General features: G+C 34.1%; 2 protein-coding genes across 6 annotated transcripts in view; both read right to left on the bottom strand.

The window, feature by feature from the left end:
* LOC100122795 overlaps positions 1–4,439 on the bottom strand; it is a 28,384-nt gene extending 23,945 nt beyond the window's left edge. For both annotated transcript variants that reach the window (XM_016985910.3, XM_031931145.2), the window contains exons 1-5: positions 4,240–4,439; positions 1,208–1,438; positions 712–825; positions 395–541; positions 53–244 (exon numbers count right to left, since the gene is read on the bottom strand). In XM_016985910.3, coding sequence (XP_016841399.2) covers positions 53–244; positions 395–541; positions 712–825; positions 1,208–1,345 — 591 coding nt within the window. In that variant the 5' untranslated portion in view covers positions 1,346–1,438; positions 4,240–4,439. The remainder of the gene's footprint in view (positions 1–52; positions 245–394; positions 542–711; positions 826–1,207; positions 1,439–4,239) is intronic.
* A 757-nt stretch (positions 4,440–5,196) lies between these two features.
* On the bottom strand, positions 5,197–18,111 carry LOC100114338 (casein kinase 1 alpha 1-like protein). Of its 4 annotated transcripts, XR_004344946.1 has the most exons (8): positions 17,050–17,621; positions 15,060–15,169; positions 14,577–14,799; positions 14,174–14,467; positions 13,225–13,501; positions 9,353–10,676; positions 8,830–8,916; positions 5,197–8,762 (listed from the first exon to the last, which is right to left on the bottom strand). XR_004344946.1 is itself a non-coding variant. In NM_001170896.1 (6 exons), exons 1-6 carry the CDS (start codon positions 17,173–17,175, stop codon positions 8,906–8,908), a joined length of 1,041 nt encoding a protein of 346 aa, NP_001164367.1. In that variant the 5' UTR covers positions 17,176–17,612; the 3' UTR covers positions 5,197–8,905. The 4 variants fall into 4 exon arrangements, 1 of the variants encoding a protein (NP_001164367.1); XR_004227801.2 differs by lacking the exon at positions 9,353–10,676 and having other exon boundaries at positions 5,201–8,762; XR_004344947.1 differs by having other exon boundaries at positions 8,480–8,916; positions 17,050–18,111.
* Between the last annotated feature and the right edge of the window lie 240 nt (positions 18,112–18,351).

Below are 18,351 nucleotides of genomic sequence, written 5' to 3'. Positions count from 1 at the left end.
TGTGTTATATATGCTGATTCTACTGTGATTTATAATAAATGTGAAAGTTCACCTTATCAGGATGATTGGCATTTTGTAATTTCCATGTGTTAAACTTTTCTTCCCACTGTTTAAATTGAGCATCAAAGGTTTTCTCAGCCTCGCTGAGTTCTTCATCAGTTTCTTTCATTTTTTTAGCACTATCTGACTCAATCTCAGAACTGGCTGGTCGCTTACCACCACCACTGCTACCACTGGGCGGAGGCTACAGAAAAAATACATAAGTTCTTTTATAATGATAATGGTTATTATAAACGATTCCAATTAGAAACTTACAAATATTATTTGCAATTAAAGTATAGAATAAAAAATATGAGTAACATTTAGCATTATGATAAAATATTTGGTTGCTTACAGGGGGTGCTGTTGAGTATCCATATGAACTAACAGTACTTGTGGGAGGTAATGGAGGCTTCTCATCTTTAGGTGGCGGAGGTGGTGGTTGTGATGTCAAAGGTAAAGGTGGAGCCTGTTGACCATACTGTTTCATTGTTTCTTGATACTACAAAAACAAAGAAATTAAAAAATACAAATTAAATTTTTTTTATATTTAATTATGTTTAAATAAAATTTGATCGTATTTAGTTCAATTGCTTGAAACATTTTGTTTTTATATGTATTTATATGTGTTATTCGAAATTAAAATTTTTAAGTTAAATAATTATATTTTACCTTTTCTCCATATTGGGCTTGCCATTGCTGGTACTGTTGCTGCCATTGTTGCCACTGGGCCCAATTTTGTTGTTGAGCAGCTGCCCACTGTTCTGCTGTGTAACCGCTTGGTGCCTGAATAGAAAACAAATTTAGTTTATTTTTCTTTTATTAATTGCATTATTAAAAACGCAAAATGAATATATTTGATAAATCATTCATAAATTGTGAATATGATGGTATTTCTGAAAAAATTATCTTCTACTTTTCACAATTAATTTATATTATATTGCAAGTTACAGAATCATAGCATGTTACATCAATGCAGAATAAGGTTTTTCTCAATGACCATTTAAAAATCTGAAATCTATGTTTATAAATGGATCTTTACGTAACAACAAATCAAGTAATATTGAGAGCAGTACTTTAATAATTTCACCTATATAATGATTATCAATTTCAAGATTTCAAATCATAAATTTTACTCAAAAATTCTATTACAACTTAATGTACTTACTGGTTGATTGTAATATTGCATATATGCTTGCATTGTTGCCATAGGATCAGCACCAGGTGCAGTATATCCTGTTGGTGGTGGGGGCATAGGAGTAGAGACTGTACCTGACGGTACTGGCCACTGATTCCAGGTTTGCATATTTATTGTTTACTCCCTAATTATTCTAGCTATATTCTCCATTAGCTAGCACATTGTTGATGATTTTTTAAAAGTTGTCCCCTTGGCTACAGGCTATTTAGTATCAAGGAGAAAAGATTTTTTGTTATAGTTATACATTTTAATTTAATATATATTCTCAAGGTAAGTAAGCTAAAGAAAAAATAAACACCATAGGAAAACTTGTATATGTGCACAGTAAGCATCATTAATACTCAACCAATCTTACTTGTTATTTTGAATAAATTTCAAAAATCTCTTACTAAAACCAAACATTTGTTCATCATAAGGACTGTTGTGATATCAATTTTAATAAACTTATGTTTTAAAAGCAGATTAATCAAAAAATTTTGAAAAAATATACTTGTCTTGATCTTTAAATTTATAAATTTAAATTTTTGTTACTGGGTGAAAAATGAACTTAAAAGATGACAATTGATGACAGCAAATTTTGAAAAATATTTGATTCATTAATTAAATTCATTTAAGAGAAAACACTATTTTTGTTAAGTGATGATTGTCTTGTTTCTTACATATATTCTGTGCTAATATTAAAAGACTTAAACTTCTATATTATATGAGCCGTACAAATATTTGCTGTCACATGTACGAAATCAATAAATAAGAAATAAAGATTAGGAATGATATTTTTGGTAGAAATAAAATAAGTACAAACTAAATTTTACAAATTATACTTAGCGAACATTTCGACTATCATATAGCTTATATCTATATATAATCATCTCATTAGCACTAAAAACCACTATTTTTTAATTGTAGTGAGTTTTTAGAACATTTTGGGGGATATATAACTCTTTTATACATTATATATAATACTTAGTTTTCTTAATGCTAATACCTAACAAGGCTGTTCTTATAGGTACCAGTTTGAAGATTGGGATAGACTGAAGTTTTCGAATTATTCAAACAAATAATAAGGGAATTTGTTTAACTAAGATGAAGTAGAGTAACTTTTTTTAATTAATAAATAAGAGTCATAATAATAAAACGAACATTTTGGATTTAAATTTTTCACGAAAAGTGTATGTATGTGAAAAGTATAAGAATAACGCATGTATGTTTTACAGAGTATAAGTTTAAGAACAATGCTGAAGTATGTATTGATTGAGTAATTCAAGTAAATAATAGTGTTATAATATACATTGCTTGAATATACAAGGTGAAAACATGAAACGAAGTCTACTTGATTAAGATTTCATTTATACAGGAAACATCACGTTTGTACCTAACTTTTAAACCACCAGAAATAATTAAATATTTCAGCAGTCTATAAAATAGCAAGTAAAACTTTTTGAATCTTGTTGTATCTACTTTATTGCCAATATTATCTTTATTAGTACAAACACAATCATCATAGCCTATTTGCTTTATATTACCACAAAACTATACACATTTACACAATGTGACACAACATTCATAAAAACATTCCATATCGATTAATTTTCACTAGTTGTTTGACTGATAGATAGCCTATAGAATTACTAACGAAAAAATATATATAAATATAAATCTAAAGCATTTGTACACTCATACATACACCATACATCTGCATGGTAAACTTGAAGACAATTTGTTGGATAAAATTGAAGCCCTCAAGTGCTGATTGTTAATCTCCCTTGGAAACTGCAGTTTTACCAACATCCATCAGCCTTCAAGTTTCCACACAAGTGCTTGTACACTTCATTATGCAGTCAGCATAATAACTGAACAGGCACACCACAACTTTCCAATAGACACACAGACTCGATCGTAGATCTTGTATAAATCCCTTTTGCATAATCAAGCAATGTAATACACACGTCTCATACTCCAAAAGCACTTCCTGTCTATAAGTACCGCCAGGCTTCGACAAGTGTAAAACGAACCACGAGCTCGCGAAAAAAAGCCAGTATTAAAAATCAAAACAAATCAAACCAGCGCAGCTAAGAGAGCAGGCAGAGTGCATATAATGTCTCAAGTTGTATATCATAAGGACAGACTAGGGCAGAATTGACCGCAGCGCTGCAGAACAGCCTCCATCTTTTCCTCGGGGAGCCGTCCGCACGTCGCGCTTATACCCGATGCGGCGCAATGAAAACACTCGGCCGAGGAAAGACACAACGTGCTCCGAAGCTACAACGTTCAACTATGGCCTTGCCAAAGCGCTGCCAAATATACGACGCGCGATGTTTGATGGGTTTGCAATAGGTCTATATGCACAGTGCTATGCACAGTGCTATGCACAGTGCTATTGTATTATACATATGGGTTTGTAAATATGTGTGTGTATATATATATATGTATATATATATATATATAGGTACACGTTTAATCCGGGAGAAGCAAAATGGCTATATTGTGGCGGCGGCGGCGTTTTCTCTCTCTCCGCTCGGATGGACGTCGTCGTCCTGGAGGAGATTATCGCGCACGTGCCTATAAACAACTTACTCCCTTTCTGGGGAACAGGGCAGACCTAAGCAGTAGTGGGTCAGTGCGAATCAAAGTATGTATATATATATATATATATATATATATATATATATATATAGCGCGTGCGAAATGAAGAGAGAGAGCCCTGTCACTGTGCACACCGGAGGGACATGTATATCGATTTTCCGGGGCATCTCGTCTGGTCAACTACACGTATATGCGCATACTTGTATATATACGAGTAAACTCTACAAAGCATCATCTTAACCAATTATCCTTGCATATATTGATTAAATTTAGGACGTATAGCGGGTCGGGTGAAAGGGGAGCCGAGACAAAATAGCTCGTCTCGGACGGCTGTCGGTGCACGCGCAAGAATGGGACACTCGTGTTCTACATGCATAGAAACTATGGAACTCCCTCGCGATCCTTGTCGCAATACTCACACATATTGCTAGCTTCGCGAAGTCGATTGTTCTCTGCTACTGTCGCCGCGGCTGCTGCTGCTGCTGCTGCTGCAACGGTGGCTAATCTTTGGCACCCCGGACTCGGGTCTTTCTTGAGACGAAACACTGCAGGCCTGAGAGAGCGGCCGAGTTGAATCTTCTGGGTACGCCAACTACGCCATTATACAGGAAGCGCGAATGAAGCCGTGCGCGCCGCCGCAAGGAATTCTGGGACAACTACAACCTGCTCGGGTTTGTTCCGCTGTCCGCAGCGATGATCGTGACGGTCAGCCGTACCGTTGCGGTGTAAGAATTTGTTTGTGAGATGAGGTTTATAGGTTATAGCTGAACATGCTGGATGAATGATTTCGTTGAAAATCTAGGATAACGACGAGTATACAAAATTTTATTGATTATTTATTAAAATTGATGGTAAGAGTTCTTGCATATGACAAAGCGTCAAAGGTTGAAGTAGAATTCTTAGAATTCTTGGATTCTTAAATTGTACTTAGTGTAAATATTTGTAGCTCTTCTCATACGCCTTTTTCGGCGAGTAAGTACAACTTTTCAAACAGCGATCGATCTTCGATCGCTTATGTATACTGTATTTAGAAAAAACTTTTAATTGTACAAACAATGCACATTTGTGCAATTCTCGTGTATACTGACTAACTGAGAAAGTGACAAATTCGAGTCGTCAGCTTACGCAAAACCATTAAACCTCGTCTCGAACGGAAGTAATAGCACATAGCGCGGGAATTTCGACTTGCCATCAAAATCCGGAACGTCGTAAGCGCAACGTTTACGCAGTACTATATTGATTTGTATTTTCTTTGTTTGCTACTTATATAAGTGAACATGTATCATTGCTGCGCACTCACTAGCGCAATTCGTATATTATATATTACATGCTATATTTGATGTGTATGGATAGGTATTTGAAATAAAGAAATCAAATTTGTACAATGTTGATTTTTTTTATTTATAGAGACAAAGGGAGCAATAAACCTTTGACGTAGTTTTCAGTATTTATGAAATAACGCATGTTCTTAATTACTGTCACATTTTCATAATATAATATATACTGGATAGTATTCATGTGCATGTGTAATTAATAATTCAGTAATAATTAACTTATCACGCCACCCACAAACGCATTCACTTAGCACATTCTCATTCATCTTCATCCTTACTCACACTATTTTTATTTTCATTTAATAATAATTGTTAACCAAGCATACTGAAGCATGGTTATTATTCTCCCATTCTCTCACAATCATTTTACAAGTTTAGAAATTTGTTTTTTTTTATATCATTTTATCATTTTTCTTCTCCCTTCATATAATAACATTTCTCTAAGTAATGTGATTATGAGTTTTGATCGAGGCTGTTGTCTATTATTTATCATCCTCTGCAGATTATCATTCGATTTCCTTTGCAGCCTCGATGACAGATCAACGCTGGCTATGTTGGATCTGACGCTTGCAAGAACTTAGAGCGCATTTTATGGACGTGTATGCAATCTTAACGAGTATGAAAAAAAAACGAACATCACGTACGACGTGTTATCAATTAATGATCGATAAAACATGAAGCTAAAAATCAAAATACACGCTTCTTTGCAGACTTTTATCAACTCAAGTAAAATTTCATGTAACTAAAAATATATGTAAGTGTGTAAATTTTTCTTGCTAATTCTTTGAAGAAAGCAGTTATATGAAAACGTGTTCTACATTGTTACATCCAAAAGCGATTTAAAAAAAAAAAATCGATACAAATTTAGTTAATTTTAGTACATCTTTACATTTGTATATATGATCACTCATAACATATGTATTCCATGTGCAATCACATCATACCGTATTTGAAACACAATTCCATATAACTTGTTCCCTCTTTTATCTTAGAAAAGGAATCAAAACTGAAAATAATGCGCGTTTTGCAGACTTTTCTCAATTTTACTGAATTTTTAAAAAAACTTAAAGTATATAATCAGTGTGAGCTTTTATGAGTTTACATGTGTACAAAATATAATGTTTTAATAGTTACAGTGGCAGCATATGACATCATCTTATTTTTTTCATCAACAAATTGCAGTTTCCTCCTGCATTGAAATTACATTGCAATAAGTAATGAATCTTTATCCATCTCCGAATTTGCTTTGATGCCAGTGCCAGAATTATCGTATTTTGCGGGCCGAAAATTCTTTTGCGACGACTTACACCATACATTTAATTTTCTTTTTTACAGTATACATGACACCAACGACAATAGAGTTAAAAGGAGTATGAATTACTAAATTTACAAGAGAAAGAGATATCTTTATTTTCAAAAAACACCTCTCAAAAACATCTGATACAATTTTTTTTTTATTTAACCCTTATACTTAATAAAACTAGTTCCGATAGAATTTCCTCTGATTCTTGAAAATAAAGACTTCTCTACTTTGTATTAGAACAGAACCATTGTAATTTTCTCTAGCTTATATTCTCTCATTTTCCAAAACACAAAAAAACATTTTAAACTTATAAATCATCTGATTGAAAAAGAAACGAAAACGAAGTACAGGCACAGAGAGTAAGAGTCGTAAGCGATAAACTTACGGCATTTTAGTGACTTTTTTATCTTCTGATACATTTCATGACGTTGGTGCCTAACATCGACACACTTGTAAACAATTAGTCGGTTACGCTACTCGAAACGTCATTTTTTACGTGTAAGCATTGCGCTATAATCATAATAAAGACTGCAAGCAAGACTATCACAAAAAATGAATTTTCAATTTCACAGACAATTTACGTTATACTTTTTTAAACTTTCAGTGTTTCGAAATTTACATTACGCCTACAGATTCTCGACGACGCATTTATCATCTAAAACCATTTATTCTATGACAAATGATTAATGATTATTAAATATGCCGATTCAAATAATTGCTACGCCTTTAACAAGTCGAACATAACGGGATACGTTAAAAAATCACAACTCAATACATAAAATCAAAGCATTTATTTAAAGAAAAAAATGAATTCCTTGTGTTAGTTTTGCTTTTAGACAATAAAATAAAGAGAAAGAGAGACAGTGATAGAGATAAATTAATAAATCAAGGACGTATGCGACTGTCGATATTCTTTTAGTTTCTTTTTGTTTTACTTTCTCTTCTATACAATTAAAAATTAATCCTATGTCAATATTAACAGCGTTTTTCTTTTCATTTAAAGTATACCAAGTCACTCACGTATATTTTTCCAAAAAAAGTGATTGGACTCTATAAAATTGAGTCAACGGTCGTCTCACACTCAGAAGATAAACGCACTCTCGCCGTTACAAAGCTTGCATTTATTATACGCTTTCAGCTTCTTTTGTATCGGCTAACAAATCATTTCTTTTGCTCTTCCGTCCTTTCCTTGTTGCGGCACTACGTTTATGTACTATATCAAAGGGCGAATACAAGACTTCACGAACCTTCAATACAATTACGCACTCACTCCATCGTTCTGTTTTTCTTCTCATTTTCGGGTATCGGATTGATAGAGTAAATACAAAAGTGTTATTTATTAAGTCTTTGCAGAACTTCTGTCGTTTTTTTTAATGTGAAGCTTTAGGCGCAAATAAAATACCGGTAAAATTTAAGATAAACATAAAAAAACGGACTGATTTGACACTTCCTCTAGCTATCTAACTCTCGAAAACATAATACATCAGTGCGTGAAAAGTAACATTTGTAGAATTCTCCTTCTCGGTCCTAATTTCTATATTTTACACGTTCGGGCATTGATAAATGCTCGAATAGTAAACACTATTAACATATTACAAACAGTTTTCATTTATAGTATTACCGAAGAGCTGCATTGAAAATGCAACAGAACTTTTGTAATAACCTAATATATAATTTTTTCTGGATTATGTCGACGCGCAAACGCGAATATTCTAAACGTCTCTCTTTCTTTCTATGAAAATTAGGTATATATACTCATTTATATATTCGTATTTCAATATACTCTAAATCGTAAATCACTTGGCAAAATGGAGTCCGATGAAATACGGTGTTTGTTTTCTTTATTTGTGAGATAATTATCTATGCCATTGACAAAGACTTTTTTTTATTATTTTGTTTTCTTTAGACATCCGGGAACGTTCGAACTTAAGCTTAAATGATGATACGTTAACGATGTAATTAAATAGTCAATGTAACAAAAGGTAAATGAGAAACAAGCTATCTTTATATTTGACTTTGTTGTTTTTTTTTTCATTTAGACGCGAAGTACCGTGCTGACCGAGCAAGACACACGATTAAGTCTTAGCACGCAACGCTCAGTTTACTTTTTTGTTATATGTGTGTGTATATGTGTATATATATATAGACACACACACACACACTTCTTTTTTTGACAGTCCCTCTTCGTATTTCTGGCGGACGATGCGATAACAATAAGGATCTTACAAAGAGGCCGTATGAATTCGACCGTTGTTCAGGCCAACGTCGCCGCATTTTCGATTCTCAGAGCATGAGCTGGATTTTTCTTTACACAGTTGTTTATTAAGTTTTTTTGTATTTTTTTGTATTTTTTTTTTTTTATATATACTTACGATACTCGTTTTCTCGCACTCTTTCTTTTCGTCTCTCTCAGGTTTAGCGCTATCACGAAACAGGAGAGTTTACTTTTTAACGCGTTCCTGCAACAAAGATAAAAAACGAAATTCGTCATTCGAAATGATTTTTATACGCTGACTTAGAGGCAAAGGCAATATTAAGAGCAGAACTGGAAAAAATTGAAAGCAGTGACATTTTTTAATAAAGTGTTTCAAGCTTTTTTGATTTGATTTGTTTTATATCCTGATTTAATATATTTCGGATAAGAATTTAGCCTAATAAAGGAAGAAATTTTCTGATACCGTTTTTAACCCAATCATTTTTTTCAGTGCCATGAGTAGTATCATTAAAATACTCCACATAATAGTTTCTTATTTGTCGTTAACATTAATACAACAAAGAATTGTTTTTATCTCTGGTCTTGAATTACGAATTATGTAACAATATAAACAAATTTAAACGATCTGTTTTATTTAAGTTAACTCAGATAATATATAGAGCGATTGCAAAAAAACTTACGCTGATATTTTGTATACTTAAAGTATACTTGTAAAACTTCAAGTTGATTGTATAATCCATGTTGCAGTTGCACAATGATCAATTTTTCTCACTTGAATTCTTAGTTACAAAACATTAGCGACTTTCGTAAAATTTCTGAAGTGAACCTACAGATTTGCTTTGCTTTTAATTTAGGCCCGTTGAAATTAATAATTTAAAAACTATAAATATACTTCGTAGAGCCCATAACTAACTTATTTATATAGTTTATATTAATTTTGGAGAGATACTTAATTTTCAGTTTATACTTTTACAATAGGCGAATCAAAATTTAAAAGCAAACTCTATTATGAGGAGTATGTTGTACATTAAAATATGATAAGATTAATTTTTCTTTAATTATTTTGTTTTTTATGTACAATTTAATATATTAATATTATTTAAATATCTAACTATTTTATTATTAACATTTTATACATGTTAATCTAATTTTTTTGAAATTCGATTTTATTCTATTCTACTTTGATGAATAGTTAAAATTTTAGTAAATTTTGCAATATCCAAAAGTTTTATTAGGGATACGAAATTCATGTTTCCGTTAATTATTATAATAAGAATAATTTTTATTAAAATACTTCGATTTTTTTACCAGCTCTGATCTTATCCTTACAATAAGACTTTTTTTCTAGGTTAAAAAAAAGAGTTGATATGTATAAACATGACTTTATTTCTGTACATGTTGCATCAGTTCATACTTGGAACAAGAATGCACTTCCGTTTGATAATGACATTGTAATTAAATTTAAGTTATGATAAATTAGTTACAAAACCAAATCAAAAAGAAGCGAAGGATCATAAAAATGCACTCAATGGTATACAAGACGTAAGTCCGTGTTAAGGTGATTTTTTATCGATAAATTTACTAATTTTTTACAAGGTCCAAGTAATATAATTGTCTTTTAAGTATAATGCAACTTACTCTATATCACATTTTTATATGTTCGAGTACTGCGCACAATTAGAGTCTTTTATGAAGGCATGTACAAAAAAACATATGTAGTATAAATTTATATGAATAAATCGTTCTTAAAAATGCTCACAATGAAATAAACGTTACTCTCTTTATCTAAAATCAAAGTTAAATAATTTTATAATGTCTCGGATATCCCATATATTTTAGCTTAAACAAAAGTGAAGGTTTTTCTTAAAATTGTAAAAAGAAATATTAAGGGAAGACCGTTTACGACAGTGCTAAGTGTTTTTTTTCCTGATTATCTCACGAAAGAACCTGCCGATTCCATCCAATCATTTATCCTCTTGCCAAGCGTTGATGGTACAAGTCGCACTTTAATGGAAAAATTAAAAAAATAAGATATGATGTACTAAAGGAGTACTTATAAAAAAAGGTAAATTTAACCAAAGTTGGACATTCACAATGATGTTTGACAACTAATCTCAACAAGCTATAATTTAACAATCAAGCTTCAATTTCTGGCAAAGCAATACCAAGATGTCGATAATAAATTACGCTTTATCGCGAATTGAAAGACTATAAAAAATATCCAATCCGATTAACCGATTATAGTTATAAAAAGTTTATTATAACTTCGTCCAACTCTGAGTTAAACAAAATTAAATGGTTATGAATAAGAATTGGGAAAATATACAGAAAAAAAACGATAGGTGAAATTTTCTGTCTAACCAATACATTTTAAAGATGAACAAGTTAAATAAATCCCTTGAAGCATTTGTCTTTGTAGGCCTGCATTTCATTACACTAATTTATTATTTTTAATTAATATAGGATAGCACAAGAACAAAAAACAACAACAAAAAAGTCATCCTACCGATCTATTGTTGATTAAAATAAATAATGCACATATTAAAATCGACCTTAGAATAATATTTGTGCGAATAAGTAATGAAGATCATCTACAATCATAAAAGTAACTTAATATCTGGATTCATTTCTCAAGAGTGCTAATGTGCTTGAAACAATTTACATATGTGCATTCTAATGTAATCGTGTTTATTTGCGGATATTTGTTATAAATTTATTTATTTATTCATTTATTCACCAGAAATTTTTTTACAATAAAATAAATATGTGCCCTGCAAGACAAGCTAAATTTTGATAAACATTTGTTTGTCTCAATACCATCATATTCACTGGTTTAGTATAAGCAACACTGAAATGAGTCATGCACGCGACAAAAAAGCAAATCTGAAGTTAATGTAGTCTTCTTAAAATATTGCAGTAAAAAAAAATTGAATTTCTATTAATGTAGTTTATTCTAAAACCTTTGATAAAGTTTACAAAAAAAATTCTTCACAATGCATTTTACAACAGCGAAAGAAACTTGTTCCGAACGTCGTTCTCATTACAAAGTAAAAGAGACTTAAAAGTCTAACGCGAGTAAGAGGCATTCAAACGTTTTTAATAACTTTACTTGCATAAATAATTACAAATCAAATAAAATGGGATATTCAATTTTAAATAAACAAAAATTTAACTTTGATCTCGTTTAAAAAAAATGTTTAAGACATTTTACTAATATGAATGTGTGCGAAGTATGGCATTCTTTAAAGCTGAACAATAAATACAAACAAAAAAATGAAATCAAATTACTAAATATTGAAAAATAAACTTAAGAAAAATCCATTTAGCCAGAGAAATGAATCCACAAACGTAAAATTTATATATATATATATATATGTTGATCAGCTAATTGTTAGTAAGCAACATTTACGTGATTAAAAAAAGTATAATATAGAATAAAAATTTAAATAATTAATTCCTAAACTATCATCAAAATAAACTTATTATTTTAGATGAAAATATCAAACTGCGTTGTTCTACAAGTAAATTGTTTATCTAAAGTCGAATTTAAAAAGTATTTCAAACCCTATTTAATTTTTGCATATAGTTCTTTCATATTGCAAAAAAACATTTTTACTAGTGAATAAATTAAAATTACAACTATATACACGCTCAGTACAAGCTATGAATAATATTTAATATTTTATTATTAAAACAGGTATTTAAAAAAAATCTAATATCTTACTAGCTGAGGCTAATAATCTTATTTCTAACTGTAAATTTAAATATTGCATACAAACTACATTATAATATTGCTCATTTTGAATCAACCACAAATGTGCTATGCTAAATCCAAAAAATTAATATCATTATACTCAAATTTGTATACAGTATTTTTAATCCTTTAATCAGAACTAAAAAGTGACCAAGCTTTTGTTTTTACACATTTCTTTTATAAAGCTATATGCAAAAATCATTATATACACAACACAATAGCGAGTCTAAATAGCTTTGCATTGTGTAATTCTGATAAGAACGGTTTGATTAAAAAAAAAACTGATAAAATTGGTCCTGCTATTGCTTATAATAATGTTCATCTAATATAAGTTGATTTTAAAGTATGAAAACTCTACCATGAAAATAAGAACATTGACCTGAAGTCTGTTCAAAATTTTCCTTTAAATAAAGCGTAAAAGCAGTATAGATAAAAATCCAAAAATTGATATATTGTCTTTATCTGTAAAAGCGTTATTTGAGTTTCAATCTGGATCAAAGAAAGGGATTTGCGAGGAAGCGCGAAAGAGATCTTTTTAAAGTTATAGTAATAAACAAACATACATTTTTAATCTAATAAAAAATTATTTAAAAATAATTGATGCAGCTATGTACAGCGTTGGGCAAAGAATCTAGAATGACATTTCTGCAGTTAAAAATAGCAAACTGTCGTTTTTGTGGATTTTAATCATAAATACATAGATTGTCTCAAACCCGTTTGAATTTCATCGTTTTCTGAATTTTCATCTCTACGTCAAATGCGCTAATCCGTGCCATTCTTCCTGACTTATATATGCACCTGATTGAGCAGCTGGGGCCGTTGCCTGGCCTTGGCCGGCTCCCTGGCCCTGCGCAAGCTGCGACTGTCCTGGGCCAGGCGTCGTTGCCAGGCCGTTGTTGATGCTGACTGCGACCTTCTGCTTGAGCATCGTCCAGTCGAACGTGTAGTCGTATTGGTAGTTCAGCGTGCGGAAGAGGATGCGGAATAACTGGCGCAGGTACATGTAATCCGGGCCCTCCTCAAAGCGCAAGCCTCGGCAATAATTTAGGTACATGGAGAATTCAGCTGGGAAGCCCTGTGTGAGGACAACATTTAACATGTATTAAATTATGGATTGACGCTTTTTACCTTGTAGTTCTGAAGCCGAATTGAGCAGCAAGAATTAAGGTAGATCGATTTATGAAATAAAACAATAGAACTATAACTTCTTTCTTTTATAAAAAGTGCTGCTAGTTAATGTGAACAAGAAGATGAAATTTTTCCATCACCTCGAATACTGCGATTCTTTTGCATGACTTAATTTTTCATTTAAATGCGTAGCACACACCATTGTGCCAGATAGCAATTATAGATAGAAAGCTACAAAACCGAAAGTGAAGAAGTTATATTTTGTAAACGTACTAAAAATGTATGTTACATTAGTATATTCATATTTCCTGCTTCTTGTTTGAATTGCAAAAATCTCCTTCATGTCGAATTTTTACACATATTAATGCGTAAAACGTAACTTTGAGCTCTATTCAAGCTTTTTTTTCGATACTATCTAAAGAACTGGTAAAAGTAAGGTTAAAGCACAAGTAGCAAGTCTATTCTTACGAGAAAAATTGTAAAATATCGTCGGCTTATTGCTATTCACAGCTTATTAAAATCTTAAAATTCTTATTTTAAAACTTATTATGTGGTACGAATAATTAGGTATAACAGGATTGAAAAACGTTGCAATGACGTTTGGATGCTAGTTACTTACCTTACACAGAACCTCGACGGGTGTGGCCATTTTCTTTTCGCTAATTTTTTCGTATTTCTGTTTCTTTGTCGCGGCTTTAAGGCCTTGCCAGGGTAGCGATCCCCGATTGAAATACATGAGTACGTAACCGAGAGACTCCATGTCGTCCCGACGACTCTGCTCAATGCCGAGGTGAGCATTGATGGAGGCGTACCTCGCTGTGCCCGTGAGATTCTTGTCCTCGCGGTATGTAATGTGCATTCGGGTACGGCTGTCGCGGAATTTCTTAGCCAGTCCAAAATCGATGAGGAACAGCTGAAGAGGAGAAAAAGTATTAATGTTTTTTTTTCACCTTTTGAAGGGAAACTGCAAGCATGATGGGAATTCACTTATTTTACGACATGCATTGTATACCAATAATTACCTTATTACAGTGACGGCCAATGCCCATTAAAAAGTTGTCTGGTTTGATGTCTCTATGAATAAAGTGTTTGCAGTGAACAAATTCAATCCTGCCTATCATTTGATCAGCAAGCATGAGGACTGTCTTGATTGTAAATTTGCGAGAACAAAACGTAAATAAATCTTCTAGCGAAGGACCTAAAAGGTCCATTACGAGAACGTTATACTCTCGCTCTTGTCCATACCTAAATTAAAAAACAAGCATAATTTCAAAAATAGATATAAAAACAAGCCTTGTATGTAAGTTGTTTATTTTATTAAGCTGGTGTGAATATGATGACAAAAAGTTGATTACTCAAGAATTTCAATATACGTCACTTAGTTGATCTATGTATTAAGAATTTTGAGAATTTCACGAATCAACAATTTGTCATCACTTATACCATTATTAATAAAGGTGATTAGACTGGCATAGTAAAAAAGTACATGGTGTAAAAAAATTTACCAGCGTATGTGGGGTATGCCTACACCACCATGTAATATCTTGTACAATTTGGATTCGTAGAGTAGCTGCGGATGGCGAGCGCGCATGTTTTCCAATTTGATTGCCACTTCCTGTAAGTAAATAAAAGCAAATCCAAGATTAGCAATCATATTTGTTTTGAATCATAATGCAAATATTTTCATCCATGGGTCTGATGATATACATTATCTAAAAATAAGTATGAAAGTACTTTTAATCATAGTTATTACTATTGAAAATTTCAACATATCATAATATAAGATTTTGATATCAAAATATACAACCTATACGTGCTCTATTAATAGAGTAATTACTTTGACTAATGCTGTCCAAAAACAATTAAATTAATGCCACCTATCTTTGTAAAAGTTGAAAGTTTGAGTAAATATATTTGTTTGCTTTCAGTATCAAATATTAGGTAAAATTATCAAGAATAACACTTGGTAAGCCACTGTTAAATCTTAGGAACAAGGCTTCCATAGTCAGATATAGACATGAGAGAATGCCATTGTACTGATGTCACATCTTAGCAACTAAAGAAAGTAAAGATAGCAAGAAACAACTTATTTTTGTTTATATTTGACCAGTCACGTTTTTAAACCTTATATATGATTTGTGATACGATTAGCATTTAAAGCACGTGTCAACAGCATTCATACTTAAAAATAAAGCCAATTTAGCTAAGTAGCATTTTTCAGTTTACGGTTTCAATTTAATCTAGTTAAACAGATTAAAACATAAAATCTTTAAAATCATCATCCCCTTAAGATATTAAAGCACAGGCATTGACGTCTTTTTCCTATATTAATAAACACACGCAAAAAATCAATTTGAATCTTCCTACGCACAGACTCCAGATTAGTGATAAGAGATAATTTCATGCTGCATCAATTAATTTCTTTCTTTAACTTGCTCAAGCCGAATGCATTAGTCAGAACAAAGTAATGCAATATTGATAGCACGAATTCTCAAATGGGTTTAAAATTGTGCAGCTAGTAATTGTAACAGATATTTCATTATCCAAAGCAGAGCTCTGATAATGCAGTAAAACTTATATTAATATACTCGTGTTTTCACAAGTAAATGCAACACCTGCGACAATAACAACAGCAACCTGTCTGTATCAGAGCCATGCTGCTCTGGCACACAAGATTGCAAACAAAGATAAGCACAACAACGTTTTCACACTTCCATTCTCAAACTTGGCTTCCACTAAACATTTCTCACACAATTCCAGGCTTCAAGCGAGCCATTATTTTCCAATCAAAACTCTGATCAATAAAATCTCCCTATCACAGCGAACACACTCGAACTGCCCAGCTTATAAATCCATTGTTTACAACTGCTCCTTTGGCCATACGCACGAAATTCTTTTGTCACTCCAACAATTCCCGCAATGAAGCAATTGCTCTCCAGTAGCCCATATCACAATACAACTCGTTTGGTCAAGACAAACCTTGGCCCATTTACGAGCAGAGACACCGACGGAATAGCTAAGAAGCCCATAGAAACATCGCGTGCACTCGGAGCAACAATCAGCTGCAGTGCATAGTTCGCGGAGGCTTCACCCAGGAGGCGACAGGAGCGCCTTTGTCGGGAGAGCAACAAAAAGGCGAGTAAGCTTTTGTCTCCTCGCCATGTTACGGGTTTTCTCCTCGGTGTGCATTTCGTAACCGCGCTGCTGCAAGAAAAAGAGGAGAGCAGCCGAGCGGGCGAACGAGGAAAAGGAAAGGCGAATAGAGCTCGCGAAGAAAGAGCGAAATATCGTCGGCTCTCGACGTGAAAATGGTCGAAAATGGTCGTTAGCGCACGCACGCACGCACGCACACACAAGCAGACAAGCTGATCACGCACACACATACGCACATAGAGCGAGGCAGGAAAGGTTCTACTGCTGCTAATAGGCAACGGGTAGGTAAGTATATAAAGCAGCTAGGAAGATAAAGAGAGAAGCCATGAGAGAGCAGCTCACCTCGCCATTGGAGACGTTGATGCCGAGGTAGATGTCGCCGAAGGAACCGGAGCCAATCTTTCTCATAAGCCTGTACTTGCCGCCGACGATGAAGTCGTTCTTGTTGACAATCCCGATGATCGACATTGCTGCTGGCTTTTCCGTTCTGTCGGCCGAAGAAGAACCTGCAGTAGGCAGCCCGCCGCTGCCACGCACTCAACGCTGCTGCTCTCCGCGCGCTCGTCGCTCTCTCACTCTCTGCGCTCCCTTCGTCCTCTCTCCGTCTCTCTCTTGCTCACTCTCCTCTCCTCTCCTCCGTGGGCCACGGCGTTCCGATGTACTCTCTCGCGATATATTTTATGCGCGTTCTTGCTCTCGAGGCGCGCGTATGTTGGTTATATATCTCTCTCTCGAGCGCACGAATATCCACACGACACCTAGTTCTCCGTCTGTCGTGCGGTGGCGACCAGAGGGAATCCGCGTCGCGCCGAGAGAGCGAGTCTCTTACACACTGCTGCAGCGACGACGAGAAAGGGGCCGCCGCGCGAGCTACTGATGTGATGGCTGGCCGTCCACTGCGCGACAGAGACAGCGCGCTATACAGGCTTATCTCTCTCTCTTTCTCCCCCCCTCTCTCTCTCTCTCTCTCTCTCTCTTGCACCGCCGTGCCCCGTTTCGACGCGCGCACACACACACCAGACAGAGATGGCTGCTGCTGCTTTTCGCGTCCTTTTTTTTTATTATTCTCTCTCTTTCTCGAGCATAAGAACTCGACCTGCCTTTGCGCGCGTGTATATATATGCGCCAATATACAGCTCATGTATACATACGGGAGAATAATATATATATCGCGCGCGACCAGGAATTAAACTGCAGCGCACACGCGTGAGAGCAGCTTTCTTTGTCCCTCTTAGTGTGCGCGCGCGCAGTCGGTGCGCCAGGCTTCTCCGATGCTCTATCTATGGGTCGAGAGAATCTTCCTTGATTTTCGGGAGACTCTCTGCGGGTTTTCGATCAAGGGTGCGATCGATAGAGTTTTTTGTCGTTCCTGTTGCTGGCCAACCGCTCGGCTCTGGGAAAGCACACCTTATGGGGTTTCCTCGGTGCGCGCAACGGTACCTAGCGACATTTTTCTCTCTCCCCTCTCCTCTATGTGCTATGCTTTAGCTCGTCGATTCCGAGTATAGAGAGTGAGAGAGAGAAAGAGAGAAGGAGAGCTTGACCGCGAGGTACTCGCTGCTGCTCTACTATATGGGCTCTCTTTTTTTTCGTTATCCCTGCGCCAGTGCGCAGGTTCGCCTTCGCCTTCTTTGTCGCTCTCGC

The sequence above is a fragment of the Nasonia vitripennis genome, chromosome 5 (assembly GCF_009193385.2).
Source record: "Nasonia vitripennis strain AsymCx chromosome 5, Nvit_psr_1.1, whole genome shotgun sequence".
NCBI lineage: Eukaryota > Metazoa > Arthropoda > Insecta > Hymenoptera > Pteromalidae > Nasonia > Nasonia vitripennis.
The sequence above is the reverse complement of the archived record's forward strand: the minus strand, read 5'-3'. Positions and strand labels throughout refer to the sequence as shown.